Source organism: Mirounga leonina, unplaced genomic scaffold, assembly GCF_011800145.1.
Source record: "Mirounga leonina isolate KUSES-001 unplaced genomic scaffold, KU_Mleo_1.0 Mir_93, whole genome shotgun sequence".
NCBI classification, from domain to species: Eukaryota; Metazoa; Chordata; class Mammalia; order Carnivora; family Phocidae; genus Mirounga; species Mirounga leonina.
This window is the reverse complement of record NW_023270854.1, coordinates 12,751,191-12,778,003: the sequence shown is the minus strand read 5'-3', so window position 1 is coordinate 12,778,003 and position 26,813 is coordinate 12,751,191. Positions and strand designations below refer to the sequence as shown.

General features: G+C 44.1%; 1 protein-coding gene across 2 annotated transcripts in view; it reads left to right on the top strand.

Annotated features, from left to right (window-relative positions):
* The first annotated feature begins 7,553 nt into the window (after positions 1-7,553).
* Positions 7,554-26,813, top strand: part of SERPINB5 (serpin family B member 5) — a 61,877-nt gene continuing 42,617 nt past the window's right edge. The window contains exons 1-6 of one of the 2 annotated variants that reach the window (XM_034995955.1): positions 7,554-7,722; positions 10,431-10,568; positions 12,666-12,783; positions 14,961-15,103; positions 17,708-17,875; positions 20,439-21,975. In XM_034995955.1, coding sequence (XP_034851846.1) covers positions 7,555-7,722; positions 10,431-10,568; positions 12,666-12,783; positions 14,961-15,103; positions 17,708-17,875; positions 20,439-20,831 — 1,128 coding nt within the window. In that variant the 5' untranslated portion in view covers position 7,554 and the 3' untranslated portion in view covers positions 20,832-21,975. Of the gene's footprint in view, positions 7,723-10,430; positions 10,569-12,665; positions 12,784-14,960; positions 15,104-17,707; positions 17,876-20,438; positions 21,976-26,813 lie in introns of those variants that run through there. The other variant, XM_034995954.1, reaches the window with a different exon arrangement.

The window sequence follows — 26,813 nt, the reverse complement described above, 5'->3', positions numbered from 1 at the left end:
CTATCCCAGTTGACGTGGAAAGGTAGAGGTTAGGGAGCTTTTTGGGGCACCACCCTATTTGAGAAGTATGAATCATTACGACCATCACATATTCCTTCTATTTCATATCATATTTCATCTTCCGGTCCCGCGTGGCCTCCCAGGGTTGCCCTTCTGTACCTACGAATGTATGTATTTAGCCCAAGGCAGGATCCACCGACAGCCCTTCCTGCCCGAGCATGTCAGAGGCCTTTGGAAGCTGTGCAGACAACAGCAACTTCAGCCTGAATCATTTTTTTCACTCATGGACCAGCTGCCAAGAGGCATGAGTAAGAGCCGGGAGTGCAGGAGTGGGAGGCGGCGGGAGCGCAGGCTGGGAGTGGTCACAGAGGGCGTGGTGCCGGTTCAGGTGAGCAAGCCTTGCCTCTGCCCCACAGAGGGTTTGTCCCTACATCAAGGTCCTTCCGCGGCCCTCACTTTCCTTTTCCCTTGCCGTGCATTTTCCAGGATAACTGTGACTCCAGGTAAGCAAAGCGTGGTGGTAGGGCTGGTGATTCCCCTTTTCAGGAAGATTCTTAAAACCAAATCATGATTTGAGCTGCTTCGAGGTGGTGAAGGAAGTTGACATAGTGGTTATCGTCAAGGACAGGCGGTGGGCTGTGGTGCTGCTGCCTGCCCACCCCCACATGGGCAGCACTTTGAGCTCTTGGTCCTTTGGGAACCAGGAATGCCGTGTAGGGAGCGAAATCACTTAGCCAGGAGAGGTGCAAGTATGAAGAGATAGCACGGCTAGGTTTGGGTGGTAGTGGTGGTGGGGCTGTGCGACAGTGATTTCTGGAGGGGAAAGTTTTTCTGAGGACCTTTTCAGCCCTGTCTGGGAATTGAAAATGAATGTTGTAATGCTAGTTTCAGAAAGGGCATGGTGCTGGAAACCTGGAGAGACTCAGCAGGCATCTGAATGTCTGGCTCACCTTCCTGATTGGGGGAGAGTCTGATTTTGGAACCACTTTTCTTTTTGGCATTTTTAAGCACCCAGTCAGTGTTCGCTTACTAGGAACCACATTCTTCCAGGCAGGGAATATTTTCTCTCCCTATTTCTGGGTTTCAGGACACTTGAAACATGTTACGTATTTCACATGTGTGTTCTTGGGCAACATTTCAAATAGGCTGGTTCATAGTTTCTTCCTCATAGACACTGTGGTTTTTATGGCTTCATTGAGGTGTATCATGCTAAAGATCAATTTTAATAGGCCAGGCTGTTCTGTTGGCTTGTAATCAGATTAGGTACCGACTCACAGAGCTGAGGGGTTAGCCACACTCTGGCTCAGCCCTTTACATTGTGGTTGAGGAATGGAGGTTCACAGAGGTGAAGTGGTGTCCACAGTCAAAGAGCTTATAAGTGAGGAGATGAAGTAGAATCCAGGCTTTCAAGCCCACAGCTTGTAGACTTTTCCATGAACCCCCAGGTACTCCTAACGACTTCTTTACTCCTACATCACCAAAGAGGTTTTGAATAGAATCAGGTGGGTCTCAAACCTGAGTCCCTACCTGTGTGTGCAAGTGTTTGATGGGTACCTTGATGGGTGGAGAGATGGATGCCTGCCTGAAGAAAGGATTCTCCGTATGACTCAGTGGGTTTATTTCTTTGCTTCCTAATGCCTTGAATTCTTCTGCTACTTCAATCCCTATGCTTGACTTTGAAGGTACACAGTCTGAGCAATTGGTCATTCTGGTACGGCAAGCCTGATTCTAGTTTACTGTTGGGCAGCAATGGGAAGGCTCAGTGGTCAAGATCAGGCTTCTAAACAGAGTATCTGAGCACAGGAGAGGCTCCCCCGCCATTGGCAATTAAGCAGTTGACCTTATTACTAATAGCTGCGTTGTTCTCTCCTGCTAACAAAGCACTTTTCACACACATCTATTCATTCAAAACTTCACTTAATCCTCATGAGATTCTTTCACACTGCAGAAGCTGCAAGGTCTCCCATTTTCTTAATCTGGCTCTGACTTTTTCTTCTTGTGAGTGCAGACAGCAGAGACTGTGTTTTTAGGCATTCCATTATAGTTATTACAATAGGCAAGGTTTCTCAAGACCTTGCCTTGGGACTGGCTAGACCAAATACTGATTTTTTTCACCACATTTTTCTTCATCTGTAAACTGAGGCCAGCTAGGCTAAATGATATCCACAATAATGTGACACAGTGAAAAATAGTTTTTAAGGAAAAAAAACCATGCACATAGCCGTGTGTGTGTGTGTGTGTGTGTTTGTATGTGCAAATGTGCGTAGAAGAATGGATCTATACATAGAGTGAAATTATCTTGTTCAAATACAACATGTTTGAGAGCAAAAGGGGCACTCTTGCTAATTTCAGGACAAGACAGATAAACCAGGACTGTCCCAGGCAAAGTGGGACATATGGTCAACCTACCCACAAGGTCTTTATCTCATCCAAATGGTCTACAGATGAAAAGCTTGAGGACCATTGGCTTAGATGCATTAAAAACATTGGGAATCTTTATGCAGGGGCCAGTGACCAGCTATAGAGCTAGAGAAGTGAGCACACTGACCCTGCGCACATCCTAGTATGTGTGGCTCCACTCATTTGGGACCCCCTGCAGTCTCTGAATTGGGTCCATTCTCTCTGGCACACAGTTTTGCATGGCTAACTCCTACTTCTCCTTCAGGACTTGCTTTCGTGTGACTTACTTGGAACTGTCTCTGAGGAGACCTCACTAAGATTGTACTGTGAGTGAGCTGTCTCCCCTGAGGGCTCCCACCAGAAACTGGTGCCCCCATCCAAGTGCTAAGGACACCATCACACGTGACATGCCACATGACAGCTCCACAGAGGCAGGAACCGTGTGTGTTCACTTGTGACTTCCTAATGTCTAGCTCAGTGCCTGACACACAGGAGGTCCCCAGTTAACACTTATTAAATGAAAGCAATATCGAATTCATAGTTTGCAATGTAAAGAGCAGGAAGAGAACAAGAGCTTCTTGGAAAATGGTAAAAAAAGTTTTGGTGTATTTAAAAAAAAACATGCAAAGTCTCTTGGTATCTCTGAAAGGGTAATTGAGGACATGTAGGATTTTTGGAACTCTGAAGACTTCCAAGAGAACACACGCCAGTGAAGACACAATTACCGAGAGGGAAGGCGATGAGGTGTGGTGGGGAGCACATGGCCGGCAGCTGGTGGAAATGAAAGTCTGGTTTTGCCACTCTCACTCCCCGTGTGAGTGGCCTGGGACAATCACTTCATCTCTGTCTGCCTTACTTTCCTCATCTGTAACACGAAGGGGAGGAGCCAGACTAGATCCATTCCAAGATCTTGTCCCACTTGAAAGATCTATGATTTTAGGATTCAATGCAAACAACAGGCAACTTTGCAATATTTTCTGACAACTTTTTGTTTCTTGCATTTGCATTTCTAACTTAAATTTCCATCTCACTTTTCTCTGGTTATCATAAAAGTGCCTCTTAAACATTTAAGTGACCTAAAAGATGTAGTGTTTTCTATGTTGGAGCTGTAATGGAAATTCTCTTTATTTGTTATAATTGTCAGAAGGTTTTCATGAAAATGAAAGAAGTTCTCTCTGTAACAAAGTGAAAAGTGAAACCAAAAAAGTTGCAGCAATTTTAACACCCTGAACACATGTCCTTAGACATGTCCATTTATTATGTAGGACTTGCTAATCTGTACTCTTTTCTTTTCTAATTTCTACTCTTGTACGCATAATTTTTATAGTATTCACTACTCAAAATGGACCGTGTAGGACCTGACGCATTTTCCTGGGCTCGTATTGCTAACATTGCCAAGATTTGTTTGCATGTTTTGTCTTGCAGTAGCACAGCGAGGTGGTAATTGGCTGTGGCCAAAGTCATCCCTTGGAACTACTTTAGACCAGATTGGCCTCAAGTATTTTTAGGTCGGTTGGTAATAATCACCAAGCGAGGGATCAGATTTACCATGCAATGTCTGACTGATTACTTGCTTGGGGACTGCCCCTACAGCAATTTCCACGTGCTGTCATTTTCTGCTTCCTTTGTCAAGCATCAAATAATGTTATTGTCTCTGGGACCTCAGATATGAAGGGGCTGCATGACCTTCCCCAACTCGAAGGAGACCTTTTCTGGGAAAGGAGCTTGTCAGCACACAGATAAGAAGGCACACCTCATGCACTGAGGACTCCTCATGCAAAGGAACAGACTCTTGAAAGGGAGGGTCTGCTCCTGTCAGGGAAGCCTCAGCTGATAGACATGTACTGATTTGTATTTTCCAACAGAGGCCTGACTCTGAGACTTGAATTGCAACACAGTGTTAATTATGTTGTGTAATCAACTGTACTAAAAACCACCACGATCTTGTACTCACATAGAACCATTTAGACTACGTTTATCTTCAAATGCTATAAAGCATGAAAGAAGAGTGCTTCACTTGAACAAAATGAGAATTTCTTTACCCTTCGATCCGCTTCCTGGAGTTTGCTGTCAAAATTCCCTTAGTGGATTACTCCAAGGCCTTACACACAAGAAGGAAATCAAACTTTAGTAAAGTTTGTTATCGATTATGCAAAATTATTCTAATTTCTCTTCGGGATGGTGGGAAATATATGCTGGGAAGGACTGCTGATGTCTGTTCAAGCAGAGTTGGTATGTTTTCATATTAGTATTAATGTGATTAGGCCTCAAGTTGTAAAAGCTTTGAGAAGTTCCCAGTGACCTGGGTTTAGGCTTTTCTCTTTGGTGAAGAAATAGCTCATGTAGGCATCTCTCTTTGATGGAGAAATAACTCATGCTGAATTTTAACTGTAGATGAAGTCCGCACCGTCAATGTTAAATTTACTGTTGGAGAAAGCCAGACATCTTGTCCTGAAAGTCCGTATACATGGATTCCCCAAACCTTTTGTGAAGTTTTTAAAAATTTTCCTGCAGTGGTCCTACTGGTCCAAACACCCCATATGCTTCCGTTTCTATCTCATTGCCTTCTGCACACCTGATACTGGGCTCCTTCGCCTGAGAATGGGCTGTCATCCACGCAGACCCCAACCCTGAGGAGAGAGGAGAAGGTCATGGGCCCCAGAGAAATGTAAGATTGAAGGTTACCTTGTAGTAGGTTTTCAGTGAGAACACAGACCTAAGCTCACTTAGCTGTTCTTATCGGGGACATAAAATGAAAGAGGAAGAAGTCATTGGAGATGACAAGCGAGCATGAACGGGTCAACAAAACTTTTTTTTTTTTGGTAATGAATTTCCTTTTACAGACTCCGAGATATATTATAGTCTTTTTGAATCCATCCTACACACAAGCCACATGCCCCATAAAAGGCAGAATTCTGAAAACATTTGTAGACCAGGGGCCCATTCCTTGGTCTTATTTTTGCATCTTTGAATTTTGAATTTCTGTTAAGGTATAAGGTACACAATTGAGATCCTATTCATGCATTGACTCTAACAGCTCTTTAGGTCCTGTTGGCAGGAAGCCCTCTGTCCTGAGTGCTGATACTTTGTCTGACACCAGGAAGCGTGTCCTACCAGAGGTCCTTCAATGTCATGTTCGCTCTTTGTGTCTGTGTGTCTGACTACACAGTGCCCAGCGGCTTTGGGGGAATGCGTCAAGCCTTGGCCTGTGCCCTAGTCAGCCAGGGGTAGTAATATCATTCTGTGGCCCTCAGACACATTCTATCCTGGGCTCAGGCTGAGCCTGAAGAGTCCATGTAGCTCCGCTCTGTTCTAGAAAGGGTTATGCCCTGACTGCTTGAGTTACCCAGGTGCCCTCCGGCTTGATCATTAACTACTGGATTGGACAGATAGGTGGACCTTTCAATAGAACAACAGTTCTCAAACTTTTAAATTTCAAGACCCCTTTACACTCTTAAAAATTACTGAGGATCCCAAAGAGCTGTTTTTCTTTCCTTTTTCTTTCTTTCTTTCTTTTTTTTTTTTTTTAAAGATTTTATTTATTTATTTGAGAGAGCGCATGAGAGGGAAGAGGGTCAGAGGAAGAAGCAGACTCCCCGCTGAGCAGGGAGCCCGATGCGGGACTCGATCCCGGGACTCCAGGATCATGACCTGAGCCGAAGGCAGTCGCTTAACCAACTGAGCCACCCAGGCGCCCCTCTTTTTTTTTTTTTTTGATGTCAGATATGTCTATCAGTATTTCCCAATTAGAAATTAAAACTGGAGAAATTTTGAAATATTTACTAATTTATTAAAAATGACAATAATATAACCATGACATATTAACATGAATAACATATCTTTATGAAAAACAACTCTTTTCTAAAGGAAAAAATTGCAGAAGGATGAGTAACATTTTTTATTGTCTTCAAATATCTTTAAAATTTGGTTTAAGGGAAGGCATATCAAACAGCCTCTGGAAAACTGCTGCATATTTGTGAGAGATTGAACATGAAAAGACAACGTCTGAAAGTTATTATGAAATTTTTAAAAAATTATTTAATCTATGCCCAACAAGGGGCTTGAACTCACGACCCGGGGATCAAGAGTCGCATGCTCTGCTGACTGAGCCAGGCAGGTGCCCCTGAAAATGGACCCACTAAAAGATGCCAGGGGTCTCTGGACACCACTTAGCGAATATGCATCAGAATAAGAGTCCTCAGACAAGACTAGGTGCCTACTCACTTCCCCAGGCTCCATATTTTTAGCTGAACCCACCTTCCCTCTTTTCTTTAACTCCTCACGTGGCTCACTTGGCAAAGGCAGCCCTGCATTCTACTTATTTGTCTCCGTATCTCCCCAAAGGGATTGCGGACTCAGAGAAGGAGGGACTCAGTTGATACTTCTAATACTTTGTGTGGTGTGTCTTCCACATTGTAGGTATGTACTCACACCAAAAACAATCACAGCTGTGTTTATTCAGTATTGCTATGTGCTAGGTGCCCTCCTAGGGCATTACTGGCTGTATTAGATTCCTAGGACCGCTGTAACGAAGTACCACAGATTGCATGGCTTGAAACAATAGAACTGTATTCTCCCACAATTCTGGAGACCAGAAGCCTGGAATCAAGGTGCTGGCAGGGCCCTGCTCTCCCTGGGAGCTGTAGGGGAGAATCTGTCCCATGCTTTTCTCTTAGCTTCTGGTATTGCCCGTGATTCTTGGGGTTCCTAGAAGCATCACTTTGATCTCCTCCTCTGCTATCTGTGGCCTTCTCCCTGTGTGTCCTCACATCATCTTCCCTTTGCTCATGTCTGTCTCTGTGTCTTTTCTCCTGTTCTTACAAGGACCTCAGTCACCCTCTTAACCCTAACTTGATTAAATCTGCAAAGATCTTATTTCCAAATGAGATCCCATTCACAGGTATCCAGGAGTGGGACTTCAACATGTCTTTTTGGGGGACATGATTCAACACATTACACTTACTAAATATTAAATTGAACCACACAGAACTGCTGTGATATGACTGTTTTTCATCTGCAAAAATGTTAATTTTGTATGGTTTAGCCTAAATCCTAATTGAAACAAAATTGGTAAACGAAACCAACTGATTTTGATCAGTGTTGTCAACTGTCAACTGAAATAACCTCATCCTTGTACTTTGCTCCAGACCCACAATGGATGCTCTACGACTGGCAAATTCAGCCTTTGCAGTTGACCTGTTCAAACAACTGTGTGAAAATGAGCCAGCAGGCAATGTCCTCTTCTCTCCAATCTGTCTCTCCACCTCTCTGTCCCTTGCTCAAGTAGGCGCCAAAGGGGACACAGCAAATGAAATTGGACAGGTAAGCTCCGTACCTTGTTTCTGCTTTGAGTGCAAACAGGCTTATTAGAACACATAGGCAGTGCCTAAGGAAAATGAATGGGGGCTCTTAGAGAAAATTGCTCAGCATTGAGAATTGTGCTATTTCCAGCCCCCTCTTAATCAGTCTTTAAATGTGAAAGTTCATTAATCTGTCCTGCAACCCACATTTACAAGTACCATGTTGTGATGGAGAACCCGGGACCTGCTAGGCAATCACAATCTTTATACCAATGGGTGGCCTTCAGCAAGTCTACCTGTTACATTATAAGAATCAATCAAGATGGTGTTTGTTAAATGTGCCGCGGCAGACAACCCCTGTCTTATGCACAAAATTTATTGACAGCATCATGCTTTATTTTAAGATGTAGGCTCCACTGCATTCTACTCTATAATATATTCTACCCTATAATATGGGAATATCTGTATTAGATAAATTTATCTGCACTTATGTTGGTACAGAAATAACATTTTAAATTTTCTACCTTCAAGTAACAGGGATGAATAAGAAGACGGATTGTGCTTTCTTATGTTTCAGAATACTCCCTAGGGCTTGAGTATCCCATGTGAGAAGAATGGACTAAAATGATGTCACCCCTCCCCCATATATGTTTATAGTTATATGCAGATGCGAGTGTATGTGTGCGTGCGTGTGTATTTTTTTTTAGAGTTACTTTTTTGGCTATGGTTGACTATTTGCTTTGTAAAATTCTTAGACCTTCAAATGAGGTGATCTTCCAGATTGTTACATTTTAAATACTCATTTACCTTTATTTCAGTTTATCATTATTTTTAATTGTGATGTAATTGACATATAACGTATTAGTTTTAGGTGTGCAATAGAGTGATTTGCTATCTGCATATATTGTGAAATGATCACCACAGTAAGTCAAGTTAACATCTGTCACCTTACATTGTTACAATTTTTTTTTTCTTGTATGAGAACTTTTGAGACTTATTCTCTTAGCAACTTTCAAATGCACAATACAGTAATTGTTAACTATAATCACCCTGCTGTACATTACATTCCCATGAATTACTTATTTTATGCCTGGAAATTTTGACCCCTTTACCCATCTCCCCCTCTTAGATAGTAGGTAGATGTGCTTCTACTTCCATTCCAGTATTATTTTTATGTTGATCATTTTAGGTTCAACGGAATCTTTTTTTCCATCAACTCACAAGCATTTAAAAAAGGAATGTCTTCTTATATCCATAAATCCCCAGAAAGTATGACCCACAAAATATCATTTGAGTCAGGATGAAGAATTTACACTCGAAACTGAGTGGGGCTTGAAAAAGAAACTTCAGTTGTGGGCAGAACACCTGTCTCTTCTTATCTGTCCTTCACTCCCGACTCCCCCACCCCTCCATCCCTACCCCATTTCTCCTTCCTCCTTCCTCATCTCCCATTAGAGAAGGGATAGTAAAGAGAACTTCCTGGTAGTGGGTCTGTTCTCAATAATAAAGCTCTTTTCAGTACCTGCAATTGTTTTCCTGGTAGTGGTTACCTGGGTTCCTTAATTTTCTAGTCTTTTTTCCTGTCATTGAGCATGAGAGTGCTGTACTACTTGGACCAGCCAATTTGACCCTGCTGTACCGAGGTTTTTGAGTCATCGGCACGGTGTGCCCATTTAGTGACAGTACCTGAGGTGTGGCAACCAAGGCCGTTATTATGACTTAAGAGTGAGGAGAGGATCACCTTATGCTGACATCACGTTTTGGGGCACAATGAAGCAGAGGAGCTGCTGGGCTATTGGTTGGAACAAAAGAAAAGTTAGGAACAAAACGGAAGGAATGAAGCCTTCCAGAAGACAGCATACTAGTTTTAAGTGACTTCCAGTATTACTATAAGAATAATTATTAATGTTTCTGAATCCATATGATGTTTTAGGTGTTTTACATGCAATGTCTGTAATGGTCATATCAACTCAGGAAAGTAGGTATTCTCAGTCCCTTTTCCAGAGGGGAACATGAATCTCTGAAGAGCTGGGCAAGATTATATGTCTAGTGGGTACAGGCTGGGATTCCCAGGCAGGGCTGTGTGACTGTAGCCCACCAAGTGCAGCCAACCATGGATGGTGGCCGCCTCCCAACGGTGATGCATCAGCACATTTGGTTAGAGCAACCGAAGGGGCTAGATAGACCCTGGCTGGAGACGCCTCTCTCCCCGAATCTGATACCTGCCTAATGATTGTCTCTCTTGGTATTCATCTCTCTCTTCTTGTGTCTCAGTTGGATAGACATTATAACCCAGCTTTATTCTTTACCAAGTTCAGAAAGCCTTCTTTATGAACATTGGAGGCATCACTTTGAAGAATGGGCAAAATTGCCCCGTAGTTGAACAAAGAGAAGACTATCTTCATGGCAGTCAATGGGGACAGTTCTGCCCCCCCTCCCATCCCAGGGACATTTGGAGATGCCTGGAGACATTTTTAGTTGTCACAAATGGAGGAAGGGGCACTATGGGCACCTAGTTAACCAGGGATGCTGCGAAGCATTCTACCATATCCAGGACAGCACTCCAGAAAGAATTATCCAGCCCCAAATGCCAATAATACTCAGGTTGAAAAGCCTCCCTTTATGGGAACAATTGAGCAGGGAGATACTGACCCCCCCCCCCTCCCCCCGTAGCCACTGCAGTGGAAAGAGGCAATGCTTCCTGGGTAATGCATTTTTTTCTCTTCACAGGTCCTTCATTTTGAAAATATCAAAGATGTACCCTTTGGATTTCAAACAGTAACATCGGATGTGAACAAACTTAGTTCCTTTTACTCACTGAAACTAATCAAACGGCTCTATGTAGACAAATCTCTGAATCCTTCTACAGTAAGTGGGTTAAAGCAAGTAGCATCATCCACCTTTTTATCAGGAGGGACATTTTCACATGGTTAGACCCACAACTTTGTCGTCAGTGAAATTCACTTCTAGGATGCTCGTTTATGATTTCAGGCTTATCAAAAATAAATCAGTCCTAATGGAGAATGTGGGGGGTTTCCTAATCAGATAGGTGGGTCACCAAATGTGGGGCAACCCAATCGGGTATAAGCTGGCAGCTTGGGTGGTGAAAGCATTCACACAAGGCGGAACAAAGGAGATAGAAGTTTATTGAATACACCGCAAGGGAGTGGCGGGCAGGACAGCAAGGAAGAGACTGTCTGCCATGAGGCAGTGGTTGGGGGCTGTAGTTAAGGGGCAGGTGAGGAGGTATGGAATGTACGGAATTTACCTCTTGTGGGTACCTGAGTCTGGGTGTAAGTAACCCATGGGTTAGCTAGGGCTTGTGGATATTTTGAGGGGGGGTTGCCTAATGGGGCTGTTTTTATTCAGCCAGGGAGTAGGGGCTCCCGGCGGGCCCTTCTACCTTTCTCAGGCTTCCATTGCTCAAGTTGACTGTCTAAAAGCGGCCTCTACGGGGAGGCTGCAAATAGCGGGAGTCACATCTAGCTAGAATTGCACTGCAGTCACATTATGGCTCAAAATATAGAGAAGCTTGTGGGTTTCCCTTTTTCCTCTCAAACACACCTTCATCTCACCCTTCCTCCTAGCTTCCTCACTGAGAGGAATAGAGAATGGGGGTATTAACTCTTTAGTCAATGTATCTCTGTAGATGCAAGACAGCTCATGAGTTAAACCTCTTTCTCCTTAAATAGCAGGACCTGTGGCCTGGGTCAACATTTTATTTTATTTTATTTTATTTTATTTTTTTTAAAGATTTTATTTATTTATCTGAGAGAGAATGGGAGACAGAAAGCATGAGAGGGGGAGGATCAGAGGAAGAAGCAGACTCCCCGCCAAGCAGGGAGCCCGATGCGGGACTCAATCCCGGGACTCCAGGATCATGACCTGAGCCGAAGGCAGTTGCTTAACCAACTGAGCCACCCAGGCGCCCTGGGTCAACATTTTAAATTCTCTACCTCATTTGTTCATGCACACAATATTCTCTTGATGTTTCTCAAAATCAATAAGAAAAAAAGCAACTGCATGAACTAGTTACAAATTGATTTTGTTTGCTTTCCTAGGCTGGTCATGTGGGCATCTATCCAAGGTAGCTCTAGGTATTTAATTTCAGCTGTTTCTTGAAGGAATCATATAAAGTACACTGTAGTATCCTTACATTTGACCCCAGAGTATATCATAATTTTTTAAAAATCTGTATTTAAAAAACAAAGCCAACATCTTTGACGGCTACATAGAGGTTCTTTCTCTACTTTAGTAATATAGAGTTGATTCCATTTGTGTTTGCATGATCAGAATTGCAAGCTTTCCACATCTAAAAGGTAGACTTCCAGTTAAATATTTTACCATAGTTTTACTACTTTATGCTGTACCGTTTGTTTTTCTAGTCGAGATCTTTTTTTTTTTTAAAGATTTTTATTTATTTATTTGAAGAGAGACAGAGATAGTGACAGAGATAGCAAGAGAGGGGAGGAGAGGGAGAAGCAGATTCCCCTTTGAGCAGGGAGCCTGATGCAGGGTTCATTCCCAGGACCCTGGGATCATGACCTGAGCTGAAGGCAGATGCTTAACTGACTGAGCCACCCAGGCGCCCCCATTTCTTCTATTCTAGGATATATATATACATATATATAAAATGCACATTTTAATGTTTCTAAGTTGGAATTCATATTATAATTATTGCATACATTTAATGTAGTGTTTCTTTTTTTCCCCCAAAGCTGCTACTACGTTGATGGAGGCATTTAATAATTGATATTCCTTAGAATTGAAGAAATGAAACACTTCAGACAAAGGATATTCATTGATTTCCCCAGGAAGTTTCCATTTGTACAGTGTTACTGATTTTGAAAGGGTATTCACCAACCTGGACACTTACAAATCCTTTAGTTAGAATCATGGAAGGTCGCAATGGCCTGACTATGGACTTTAGGTACTCTGTGATTTTAAGAACTGGATGTTTTTCAGGAGTTCATCAGCTCTACGAAGAGACCCTACGCAAAGGAAATGGAAACCGTTGACTTCAAAGATAAATTGGAAGAAACAAAAGGTCAGATCAACCAGTCAATCAAGGATCTCACGGATGGCAAGTATCCTTTCCTTACTTGGACCCTGTCTTCTCATGAATCTTTCTGCTAAGCATAAACTGGAACATCCGGAGGCTTCCTCGGATGTTTTCAGGAGACAAGCTAAATTCTTGCCCTTCCAGCCATTTCAAACATGCGGATGGATTCCTGGGCATGTCCAACATCATCTTACACTTGGCAGGAATTCGTGGTGCTTCAGTTTCTTTTTTCTTTTTTAAATTTTTAAAATGTGTTTTTATTTATTTATTTATTTATTTTTGGTGTTTCCGTTTCCATCCGCCTTGCTGTGCTCCCCAGTGAGCTGTCAGCCTCCACATGCCTGCTCCCAGCTATGTCTCTAACAGAGGGTGGCTTCCGGCAAGTCACTGGCCGCTTTCTCAATCTGGAAACGAAGGGTTTGGGCTTCACCTTGGTCTCTGAGGCCACCTTCAGTTCCGCTGCTGCGGTCTGGGGAGGGACATGCTTCTCAGGCAAGGGAGACTCGCTTCCTGTGGGAGTGGCCAGAGGGAGCCTGTCTTGGTGCTGACTCAGGAATGCCAGAGTCCTCGCAGCAATTGCAGAGTGAGACCCTGGAGAGGCCTTGGTCTTGGAGTCCTTCAAAACCTGGATTCAAATCCAGATGCTGCCACTTTGAACTGAGTTCCTTGGGTAGGGAGCCTCAGTTTACTGACCTGTAAAATGCGGCATGTGTTACCTGATTAATTTTTACATGGTGGTTGTGAGGATCAAGTTCGATCTATAGGGTAACAAACAATGTATGATAGCTATGCATGCACACACACGGATGTATACATACGTATAGATCTGATATGAAATGATGCTTCTTTGCCTTCATATGTAAAGAAAAAACTGGTAAAATTAACACCAGGTTAAGCACAGTTTAAAGATTTATAAGCAAAAAGCAGTTACTGTTTAAACTGCTGTGTAACAGTTTTGCTTCTAGAATTGCCAGATAATTGTATTTTCTCTATATGGGCCTTTAAAAAAATCTTCATGAACTTAAGATTTTACTGGAGAAGGTAGGTTATTGAAAAGTCCTCCGAATTTAGAGTCAGAAGCTCAAGATTTAAGTTGAAACGACCACCTACTGGCTCCCCTCCTTGTCTGGTCTACCAGTTCCTTCCTTAACATGATTAGTATTCAACCCGTCATGTAACATTGGCAAGACTGGTTACATGAGTTCAGTGCAAGATGCAAACACAGGGTCCTTTATTAAAAAACGTATTAAGAACTTCAATGTGGTGACAGAGGAGCAGGAAACCAGAACAGGGCCCTGCACACGCATGTCACAGGTCTGTGGAGTGGGCCCTGAGCTGCAGTGGGAACATCCTGGGGATTAGGTAAATGAAAATCCCTTGGAAAAAACGTCAGTGTTATTCACATGTGAGGCCTTCGTTTTATGAAGGCATTATCCTCAGGGAGCTGTTGGGGCTGCTGGGGACTGGATCTCTGCAGCAATGACCTGCTGACTTTGATGCTAGTGGGCGTCTGTGCCAGGGCCCTCTGCGGAGGGCGAGCCCAGCTATAGGGTCAAGAGCACAGTGCAGTCCTGCACAAACAAGCATTCCAGCCCAGCGAGCCAGGAAGGCTGCTCGGCCTCCCCGAGCCCCAGGTTCCTTAAGTATAAAATGGGGATAACGATCTTGGCCTTCCAGGATCACTGTGAGGTAGTGCACGGGAAAAGGTTAAAATTACACCCGTGCGTTTTCATTCCAGAGCACAGGCTGTGGAGTCCGAAAGACTCAGCTCTGAATCCTGAATCCGACCTTGCTCATGTGTCATCTTGAGCCAGTGACTTCACCACCACGTCTCAGCTTCCTCATCTGTAAAATGGGGAGAAATACATGACACCCTGCCTAGGAAACCTCTAGCACGCTAGCTGGCACAGGATAGACATTTGAAAGTGGTAGCTCATGGGTCTCTTCTTCCTGTTCTTCCTGTCTTTTTCCTCCCTTCCCCTCTGCTCTCTCCCTGCTAGGTCTCTTTGCTAAGTGCTCCTGTGGCAAGAGGGAGGGGGAGAAAGAAACCCTTCTGAAAGGAGGCATGTGGGCTATCCAACCTTGGGCGGGTGTCTCCAACAGTGATAAATACCCCGCGAGCGGACGTGCGTGTGGAGACCGGATGTGGTTTGGAAGAATGACAGGTGCAATCTGGGGTTTCCTATAATTGTTTGCAGGCCGCTTTGAGAACATCTTGCCTGACAACAGTGTCACTGACCAGACCAAAATCCTTGTGGTTAATGCTGCCTACTTCGTTGGGAAGTGGATGAAGAAATTTCCTGAATCCGAGACCAAAGAATGCCCATTCAGAATCAACAAGGTATGGGGAGGAGAGCAGCATGTCAGAGGCTCCCAACTATCGATCTGAAAAATTAGAGCAACACACGGGACCATAGGGACTCAGTCCAGTGAGGAAAATTGAGGCACGGGAGGTAGGTAGTGTGCCTACCCTGAGACTAACGGCTGGGAGGAAGGTGGTAGACAGAGAACCATAATCCAGAGACTCGCTCTCTTTTCCAGAATGGTTAGATTGTTTTGCTGGTGGTTGGCTCTCCTCCCTGGAAAGGGCTGGCAGAGGGGCCCTAAGTTATGTGTAAGCAAAACCCGAAACAGTTTGTTAATGGTGTTTGTCCTAGCGGCCGCAGGGCAAGCCCAGGACCAGATCCACACCTGGTGATAGTCAGGAGTGCAGTGTGGGCTTTGGCACCAAGCGCCCCAGACGTGTAATTTTTGCATCTAGCAAAGTGTGAAAGGGCGGAAAGAAGGAGGAATATGTGCTACTCCTTTACTGTGACTCAAGTCATAAAGGTGGGTCATGTCAGATCCTGGAGACTCTAGGAAGAGAATTAATAAGGATTTGAAATGTCATTGATCTTGCCGTGATTCATCTAACCAAGCAGTAAAATACTGCTCAAGCCTGCGTGGGGATCCGCCCTCCTTTTGAAAGCAAACTTTTCTTTTGTTTCCTTTGCTTTGCTTTTATAGCCCCTGAACTTTTCCACTGATGTTACTGAACTTTTCCCTCGGTCCCATGGTGTTTCCTTTAAGGGTAGACTAAGTTGATGAAGTTATATTATTAAAAGTTTAGTATAGTGCCTATTCAGACAAGGTGAATTAACACACACACATATATACAATACACACACACACACATACACATACACATTTCTTGGAATAGTCTTTATTTAGTCCGGTGTTCAGAAGATACGTCTCTTGATTTCAAGAGATGGGATTATTGTATATCCATATTCTGTGCTGATAAGTGAAATCGATGATGGTTTTTGGTGGCCACGACTATATGCAAATTCATATGACTAGCAGTCTAACTTGATGGAGATTTTTAGACAAATCTATATCTTCTTTGAGAGAAATAAATGGAAGAACCAGCAGTTAATTTCAAAAGTAGTATGTTTTTCTCTCACAGTTATGTTTCTGGTTGTACATAGACTCGAAGTCTTTAGTTATCTAGCAACCAAATATTTAGTGAGCAACTACTATGTGCTGGGATATACCAAGATAATAAGACATGGTTTCTGCTTTGACAGAAGTAGTCGAGTTGGGGTGGGGGGTGGAAAGACACTCACACAGATAAATATTCTAACCATGTGACAAGTATTGAAATAGAGGTGTTACAAAAAGTAAAATACGGTCTAGCTTTGCTTGAGAGGGGTGTCGGGGGAAATTTAGTTTACTGTTTGAAGATCCCAGATAAAAATTTTACTGCTATATCATCCCCTAGACCTGCTATGAAGTTTGAAATCTCCCCTAAACGAGATTTAGTTAATAGGCAAATATCCCATGGGAGGTGTAGATTGAAATAAGAAGTCACCCTAAATTACGATCAGTCTCTTGCTTTTGAGTATGAACTAATTTTCCTTCAGGAAATCAGTGTCTTTGTAGTAGAGACCCAAAGTCAAGTATTAATGGGGACAGAGAGAAAAAAGGACCTGGAGAGAAAAGCTTGGGCACTAAGGCCCTTTTCTGAGAAGTGATGAAGGCAGTGGAACTGGAAGTGACTTCAAGAAAATTCTGTTATTTAATATTCCCATTTAAAAAATTACAAAATATTTCAAGCATACAGAAAACTATAGAAAATATTAAAACAAACACCGATGTACCCAACAACCAGCTTTGTAAATCTTTATATTTTACCTTATTTCAGATATTTTAAAGAAAAAAATATAGCAACAGATATACTGCCCTGTGCAGCCCCACCCTCTCCTGTGTCTTTCTCTCTTCCTCCCCAGAGGTAGCAGTCATTCTGAAATGTCCAATTCCCTCATTTTACTGACAGGGAAACTGAGGCCCAGAGAAGTTAAGTGACTGCGCAAGATCAGGGCATCTGTTTATGTCACGTTTGAAGCTAAAACCCGAGGTTCTTAACTCTAACCCAGACTCTTCATCTGCTCAGATCCCAGTAGGTTGGCCGTACAGGAAGAGGGTAACAAAACCAAAGGATAACAGAGGACAAAACAAATGTGATGTTTGTCCTGCTACATGCTGAGTGTTCTCTATTACGTGTTCTAGCAGAAAAAGCTGCATAAGGAGATGCGTGGTTTGCACTAGAACTTACTTTCAAGTCAGCTCCACCAGGAATGGCTTAAGGAGCTTGTAATTATGAGCATCTATAAAGACTGAGTCAAAGTTTCCCTATGTTTTCAGTCATACTGCCTTATTTTTAATGTTTAATATAAGCAAGTTTAGTATGTCTAGTTCCTGAAATAGATTGGAATTATGAGGCATGTGAATAACTGTCCAAAGGAAGTCATAAACTCTTCAGGGGCTAGTCTGTGATGGTTTGGGTCCAGATGCAGGACTGCGCCATTATGGCCTGAAACTATAACAAGAACAAATGTCTGTGTGTATTTAAGGTTGTGCTTGTAACTTGAAAAACAAGCGGTCAAAATTTCTTCTCCTCTTACAGACGGACACCAAACCAGTGCAGATGATGAGTATGGAGGCCACGTTCTGTATGGGCAACGTCGATGGTATCAATTGTAAGATCATAGAGCTTCCCTTTCAAAACAAGCACCTCAGCATGCTCATTCTGCTACCCAGTGATGTGGAGGATGAGTCCACGGGCCTGGAGAAGGTGAGGAGGGAGGCGGGGTTCAACACAAAGGTGCCACCTGCCGTGCCATGAAGTTGTGTGGCCAGCACTGTGTGCGACCGTGACAAGGGTCTTGCAGTCCTTTCCGGGTCTTTCTGTTTAATAGGAAAACAGCCAACATTTGCTTGGCACTTGTGAGGAGCCAGGACCTGTGAGGTCCCACGTGCTCCTTGTCACTGGTTTCTCACAACAGCCCTATCCGTGCATTGGAAACTATCACTGTGTTCTTGTTGACCGGGGAAACTGAGGCACAGCAGGGGAGGTGACTGGTCTGTGGTCACCTAAGTTGTCAGTGGCATGTAGAATCAGAATTTGAGCCCAGGCAGTTGGAATCTGTGTTCTTAATCTAGCCTCGGGTACCTATTACTAGCATCTTGCATTAGTGCGGTACGTTTGTTACAGCCGATAAGCCAGTTATCAGCACATTATCGTAGAGTCCACAGCTTGCTTTAGGGTTCACTCTTTGTGTGGCACATGCTATGGGTTTTGAAAAGCCCTTTTAATGCATACACGTATATAAGATTTTATTATGCTTCATCTTTTCTGTAGGTTATTAGAGGCTCGGGGTTTAACTAGAGGCTCATCTGCTTGTGAATGGTGCTTTAGCTTCCTGTCTGCTCTGGCAGACCCATCCAGCCACGCCCTGGCCATCTGCTCCCCCCCTTGGCCCTCACTCCCCAGCTTCCCTAGCTCCCCTCCACCTGGGTCTCGGCCCTTAGCCAGGGAGAAGGATGGGCTCTTTGAGGAACCCAGAGATCACCTGCTTCATTGCATGCCTCAGTTACTCCCTGACTTTCCCGGGGACGATCTAGGTGTAAGTCAGTCTCCATCCCACTTGCTACTTTAATGATGGTTACATTCTCTCCATCACCGGCCTTCATTGCTCTTTTATTCACTGCTCTTTCTCACTCCATTCTATGCCTTGGTCTCTTTTCTCCTTGGTCCTTGCACTTTCCCTTATGGGAAATACCCTCATACCAAACTTTGCCTGATTACAGTATAGAATGGAAGAAACTGATCTCTTGGGTCTCAGGAAAATGCAAGAACACGTGTAGCGTTGGTCTCCTGCGGCTGCCATAATAAAATACCACAAACTCAGGGGCTTAAACAACAGGAATTTATTCTCTCACAGTTCCAGAGGCTAGAAATCTGAGCTCATGGTGTTGGTTCCTGCTGGGGGCTGTGAGGGAGACTCTGTCCTCTGCCTCTCCCTCAGCTTCTGGAGATAGGCTGGCACTCTTTGGCCTTCCTTGGCCTGGAGATGCATCACTTCAATTTTTGCCTCTGTGTTCACATGGCTTTCTCCCTGTGTGTGCGCATCTGTGTCTAAAATTTTCCTTTTTATAAAGACTCTGGTCATATTAGGTTAGGGCCCACCCTAATGACCTCATCTGAATGACACCCACAAGGATGCTGTTCCCACATAAGGTCACATTCGAAGGCAGTGTGAGTTAGGACTTCAACATATGAATTGATTTTGGGGTGGGAGTACAATTTGACACATAACACATATATAATGGAAGAAAAAAAGCGCTTTTTTCCCTCTGAGTAGTCTTTTTGAGTTAGGGATGAATTTTCTTCCCTCTCTTCATTCCCAGATAATAAACGTGCAAGAGAATATACCTTTTGGTAGCTTTTGGCTCAAAAATTCTAGTTACTTATGGCAATCTTTTGGTCTGAATAATTTGTCGTAAATGAAACAGTAATCATTGAAAACATAATCATTGTAGATTAACAAGAGAATCCAAGGGGACCCTCCCCCACTAAAAACAAAACAAACAAACAAACTTGTGCCCACTCTGTGACCTTGCTGTGTTATGGACTTTTATGGGGTTTCAGGTGAGTTACTTCAGTGCGGGGTGACCCCATGATAGTAACAGTCAAGGTACTGTCATTCTCTTTTTGCACATGTTTCTCCGCTAGCCAGTGGGGAGGTTGGCTGGGCAAGGAGCAATCTAAGATTTGCTCAATGAGGAATTTTATGACTAAACCATTTTATGTGTCATTGCATATCTCTCATTTCTAAAACCACCAACTGAAATGGATGCATTCATCACCTTGGGTCTTCAAGAATGACCGTAGACAGTCCAAGTTCTCATTTGAGAAAGAGCAACTTTAGCTTTAATTTACGTTACTAATTTTGATGCCATACCAAGTACATGAATGTTCTGGGTTTCCTGGCAGAGAAGTTACAATAAGCATTCAAGAAGTAGCATGTCTAAAAACCCTTCTCATTTTATGTTTATTTCACTCTTATTTATGCAACATCATCCATGCGTTCATTTCTTCTCTACGGCTTCTAAGAAATGCCCTCAGACATGCAAAGTGACCACTGTTGGAGGGTGGGGTGCTGGGTGGCTGGGTGCATCTTTGGTAAGGAAACCTAGTCACATACCTAAACTACAGGACTGACTCCGTGTTCGGTGGCCCATCTGCACTGTTTCAAAACTGGGTTCACAATGGCACTTTCTGTTTTCAATCAAACAGGGTCTTTTACAACTGGGAATAAAAAAAAAAGTAATTTCCTCTCCTTTGGGTCCTTCAGGTTGAACAACAGCTCAACTCAGAGACACTCTTGCAGTGGACCAATCCCAGCACCATGGCCAGTGCCAAAGTCAAACTCTCCATCCCCAAATTTAAGGTGGAAAAGCTTGTTGATCCCAAAGCTAGTCTGGAAAACCTAGGGCTGAAAAATACCTTTAATGAGAATACATCTGATTTCTCTGGAATGTCAGAGACCAAGGGAGTGGCCCTCTCCAATGTTATTCACAGAGTGTGCTTAGAGATAACGGAAGATGGTGGGGATTCCATAGAGGTGCCAGGATCGCGAATCCTGCAACACAAGGATGAATTCAATGCCGACCACCCATTTATTTACATCATCAGGCACAACAAAACGCGAAACATCATTTTCTTTGGCAAGTTCTGTTCTCCTTAAGTGGCAGAGCCCAGGTTAAGTCCCACCTGACTTTTCTGTAAACTCTGCATCCAAAGAATCACTTTCTAAATACAATAATTGTTAATATTGCTGGATCAGGAAGTAGCTGGTACTTGACATGTGTAACCCTCACACTAATAGGCTCTTCTTTTCCAATCCTTTCTTTTATTCTCCCCACCCCTGCCCCCCGCCATAAACTACAATGCTTTTAATGAAAAGGAGTTACAGTAGATGAAAAATATGTATTCATTACATGCCAAATTATCTCCCAACTCTGTGACTTTTTGGGATTTTAGAAAGCTAACATGTTGCACATACTATATGTTATGGAAGGAACTCCATTGAGAGAGTCTGGGGCAGAACCCTGTAAATCAACACTTTCATATTTCTGCCACAAAACATAGAATATTCACACAAATTGGATGAGGACTCTGAGTAGCCCATAATAAATGTCAGGTTTTACTGCCAAATGAGTGTGCCACCCGCTTATGAAGAAGCTTTTGGTTTTCAGACCTTTTTGAAATTTTGGAAGGTTGGAGAGGGCATTGCAGACCCGTAGTAGTGGAAGTGCAGCACCTCGAGGGGAGGTTAGATTTTATTAAAAATCCACTTTCACTTTCGACAGAACACGCATGTGGTCACTTGGCTGGTTGTAGGGCACTGATGGACGGGAATGCTGACAGCCTGAACAAGGCTCTGGGTGTCTGATGATCAGGGACTTCAAACACGCGGGGATTTTTAAGGTAGCCGATAAAGGAGTATTTTGAGTGTTGAAGGAACTTGGCTCTTTGTCTAACATGCTAGTGGGAAAGGGGAAAGGAGCTAATGCCTTTGGAGAGAACAACAGCAATTGGAGTGTTCTCACTGCCTTGACACGTATGTTTCCAGACTACGGGTTTAGTTATGGTACATAGTTAATAACTTACATTAATAGTAATTGTGAAGTTGGTCTGTTACGTTATCTGTGCTGCAGGTACACGGGTTAGCTCACTACCAAAAGAGCACATTTGCTGACGATTTCGTGACATTCCTTCACCCATCTCTTCTCTGGCATTCATTGTAAATAGGTTCAACTTTCTTCTTGCTCTGAAGGTTCAATATTGAATGTCTTTTATGTCACCGACAATAAAATATTACTGAACTACACGTCTTGTTTTTTTCATGACATTAGATTTACTATTTTGAAATGGAACCAAGCCATCATTTTACAAAGGCATTCCTGTATGTAAGTGCTTTTCGAGGCCACTGATGGAAAATGAAAGGGAGTAAGAATAATTACTGCTCTTATTCCCTTGTCTTCCTTTCTTCCTGCCCACCAGGCTTGCTTCCTCCCCGATTCCCTTTCATCATGGGGGCGGGGGAAAGGACCAGGGGCTGCTGGGATCACTTTCTGCTATGTGTAACTATGCAATTAAATGAGAGGCCTGGCAGGAGTACATGGAACTTTTCTCCAGCAGAAAAGTTTGGGCCGAGCCTCAAAATCTCATTAAGTAAGCTGTAGATGCTCAAAATATTTGTAAGTACATTTTTCTCAATGTACATTTGCTTTCAATCAGTTACAGTATCCCTGAACCTAATATCAACGTAGCCCTTGTCCTGTCCCTAACCTGTGCTCCAGTAGAATGTGTCCCCAGTTGCAGTAATTGCTGAGCACAAAAGGTGACAAATGCTCTCCAACCTCCCAAAAGAAAAAAAAATTTGTGCAGAGTTGCTGGGGTGACCCAAGCCGGGTTTTGCCACTCTTGGCTCATCATCCCCTCTAGGCTACGAAACAGAAAGTAGGGGATAATCACAAAAAGGTTTAGTGAGTATTTAGCGGAGGGAAGGGATTAGTGCCTCTTTAAGTCAAGTGTTCAGGGAGCTTCAGGTGTCTCCTGAAATTTGGAAAGTACTGGAAGTTTTGATTAACTCTTGCCTGGGATGCTTTAATCCAGTGGTTTTCAATTAGGGGCAGTTGTGTCCCCCAGGGGACATGATGTTATGGTCAAGAATTCTCAATATTCTACCATGCCCAGAACAGGCCCAGAGCAAAGCATGCCCACGCAACACCAGCAGTGCCAAGGTTGGGAAAGCTGGGACCCTATCCAAAGGACAGAGGCTGGCTGGAGGGGGTCGCTAAGGCAGAGCAGGGAGAAGGGGCTGCAGAGGGCGTGCGGGAGGGTGCCCAGTGTCAGCTGTAGTGAGATGTGCAGGGAGCCAGGCTTGAGTGTTTTGAGACTCTGCTCAAAATGTCTGCCCAGTGAGGGTGTGCGGTCTCCGAAGAGCCCACGACAGCATCCCGTGAGAAAGAGGCGGCACTTGGCACTTCTCGAGCTAGATTCCAACTGCACCAGTGAAGCCAGGTCCTTCCCTCCTTCTCTCTCTCCTCCCCTCTCCTCTCTCCCCTTGCCCCACAAGTTGGGTGTTGTAAGGAGTAGCGGAAGAGCAGGGTGGGTAAATGGTGGGGCAGCCCCCTCCACTTCCCGCCCCTGTGGGTTGGCGAGCCCCAACCGGCCCCCAGCGGTGGTGGATGGAGAAGCTTTCAGTCAAAAGAGGATCTGAAGTTCTGACTTTGAAGAATTCTGGGCTTTTTCATTTCTGAAAAGGTCTTTATTAATACATGAAAGTGACTAGAGAGCTGTTAGTCTAGGGCATGTGTTTAGGGGATTTGGTCTAGGGGAGGGGGGTCTAGGTGGCAGATTGGTCTTGAGAAGGCATGGAGAAAGGGCCATTTCCCCGGCACCTGCCCAGCCTGGTTCGCTGATAAACTGCTTACTCACTTAATCATCACAACAACCATATGAGGAGGAAACCACAACGAAGATACTGAGCCTCGGAATGGATGCAAGGGCACAGAGCTAATGAAAGCTGATGGCTGCAGATTGAGTCCAGAGCTGGAGCTCAGACTTCGATGCCACCATCGTGCCCCTGACAACGGCCGCCGCACGTGCCTGGAAGAATTCCTCTGTCCTCTGTATCTTCTCTATTTTGGAGTTCCCAGATGTTTGTCTTATCCTGGTTGTCCTTTTCTTGTCAACCCAAATGTGCCTAGAGGTAGCTGGCTCAGTTCGGTACATTCATAGAGCATCTTTTATGGGCCAGGTGTTGTAGGGGCAGGTGCTTTGTGGATGTTACTACATTTGCTTATTCTCCTGATAACCCTGGAGGTACACCCATATATTTTAGGAGGAAGTATGGGCTCAGAGGAATGGGGTAAAGCATCCAAATTGGTGATTAGCAGTCTGTCTGCAGCTCTGTCTGACCCCAAAGCCTATACTCCTTCCCCTGTGAATTAGGGCCCTTGGAGCCCTGGGGCAGGCTTGCCCTGGATGGCTTTGCATTCACTCGTGCATCACATGGACCTCAGGCCACACACTGTTGCCCAAGCAATGCCTGTCTCTGTCCTCTAGGAAATCGGAGCGAAACAAAACTTCTTGGTTAGTCCCTGTGCCGATCCCCCACCTGGACTCCAGGGGCAGCAAGGCCTCTTTCCTGCCCTGTGGTGCTGCAGGGGCTAACTGGCAGTCATTGGCAGGCTCGTGTCTCTCTGCAGAGGTGGCTGGGCCTAGAAAGCTGTAGAAAGAAGTGGGATTTCAGAAAGGCCTGGAGCCTTAGTCCAGACGGGGAAAGACAGAGAGAGGGCAGGGATCCCACAAGGGAGAAGCACATGCTCATTGTTTACAGAAGAAGAATGAGGAGCTGCATGCACACGAGGCTCAGAGTGGATGGAACCAGAAGGAAAGAGCACGAGGCCAGATTATGTGGGTGCATCGCGGGCCCTGGCACCAGGGGGCCTGGCGACATCGGTGTCCAGCGCTACGGGGCTCGTGCCAGAGCTGCTTTGCCGTGACCATATATAAAATGGGCACACAAAAATATAACATATATATTTATATATACACATACTTGGGAAACAGGATTCCTGAGCCATGTGCAAATATTCAGCCAGTTTTCCGACGTGGTTGTCCCGCTCCTCACTATCTTTTATTAGTAATAGTATTACTATTATTATAATTATTACTGTAATTACAATAGTAGTATGTTATAATATAAAATAAAGCTGGTATATTATTACCAGTAGTATTATTATTTAATAATTATTATCAATGCTTATTTTTTCAATTATTACTTGTATCGATCCCCTGCCATTTATGAGCTGGGGACTGGGCTAAGCATGACCTATATTATAATTCAGCTTTCACAACAGTCCTGAGGACCGGCTTGATGTGAAAGGAATTGAGGAGGAAGTATGGGCTCAGAGGAATGGGGTAAAGAAAGACATGAAGAAACTTCCTGAGCAAGTGTGGCTGGTAAACTGTGTTGTGAGGATTAAACCCCCTCCCACTCTCGGACTCTAGAGCCCTCCTGTTAACCTCAGTGCATTGATTCTATTAAAAACTTTTACTTGATGAATTCAATCGTTTACCTTCAAGGGCAGATTTTGCTCTAGGTTAAAAATGGAATTTCGTGTTCAATATAAGACAAATGAATGTAGGTAAAGATAAACCTTAGCTGAAGATTTACATAGGAAGCAAACCTTCTAGCAATGTTTACTTTTCAAACATTTCTGGTTAAATGTAATATATTTTTTTAAAAATTCAGAGCTTTTCCCTCAGGGGTGACAGTCACCTGTAGACCCTTTGCTTGCTCTTCACACCAGATCTGAAAGCCTTTCCTGTTGTAGTTTTAGCTCGTAGACCTGGAACTGCTTCTACAGCATTCTTGCCCTCAGCCCCACCCCCCTGCCACAGAGGATTTAGTAGATGGGCGTATCCCTGTTTGAAGGCGTCTGTCCCTGTTCCCATCCTCTGGCCCAACAATAATGGCGCCTCCAGTGTGTGAGGGCTTTCACGTGAGGGGGTCAAAGTGTGTTACTAATAGTAAATGACTATTCCTGACCCAAGTTCTGGAGCAGAATAAGTAGATGGTGCTGTTCTCCATTAGAGATAAGACAGGGACGGATGTATTGCTAGCACTTCTCACCGCCTTAGAGGAGCCTTGCAAGACCCGTGTAGCCCAGATAGAGCCCTGCCTGTCTTTACCATATGCTCCTTCATGCATCCCCACAAATAGTAAATATTAATACATACTTTGGATTGATGGGAAAAGAGCGTCCAATTGGGCAGGTGATCCGTGTGTTTGAGTTGTTTTGCTGTCTCTCAGAACTAACAAAGCCTTCTTGACTGACTGAAAAAAAAATCATTCAGTATTTCTGAAATGAGTCTGGAGGATCACTAGTTCTGTGGGGATAAGAAGCTGCTGTGAAAATAGGAATCCATGCTTAAAAAGTCATGAGTAGCTTGTGTTGAACCAAGTTAAACAGGTTCTGCAATACTTTCTAAGCTTTGGAGAGAAAGCCTTGTAACTCTCTGGGGGAGCACATGGGGCCTTGTGTCTTAAACTTATATGACCTCTAAACCTGCTAGTTACACTCTAACTTGGAGGACTATTGTTTCATGGAGCAAGTTTTGGGAAAATAAACTTACCGGGGACATCAAATCGAGGAGAAGATTCCAGATTTGTCAGGTTGCCAGGTGCTGCGAAAAGAGCATTGGCAAGGGGAGGAGGAAGCCCAAATTCCAGCAGCCAAGCCATTCACCCTTTCAAGGGCTCAGGTGCTACTTGAATATGAGAGACAGCCTTTATCACAGCGATCTCTGAGATTCCCATCGATGGCAGAAATCCCCGGGGCCAAGGCAAATCTTCTCTACCTGAGCCAGTCCTCACTCATCCATCTACACAGAGCCAACCGCCACCTCCATCCTCAAGAGCCCGGTCAAGGGTCTGACTGAGCTGACTCTCCTCCTTGACATTGGGAACTAAGGTTGGCCTTTCCAAGGTGAAGAGGCATGATTGCTATGGCCCCCCTACTTAGGGAGGGGACAGAAACACCTCCATGCTAATTCTCGGACCTCATGTTAGTGGTCAAATGACTCTCCCTCCAGCAGTCCCAGAGAGAAGGTTACTGAGGCAGGTGGAAAGTGTTAAGGCAATGAAACCAGC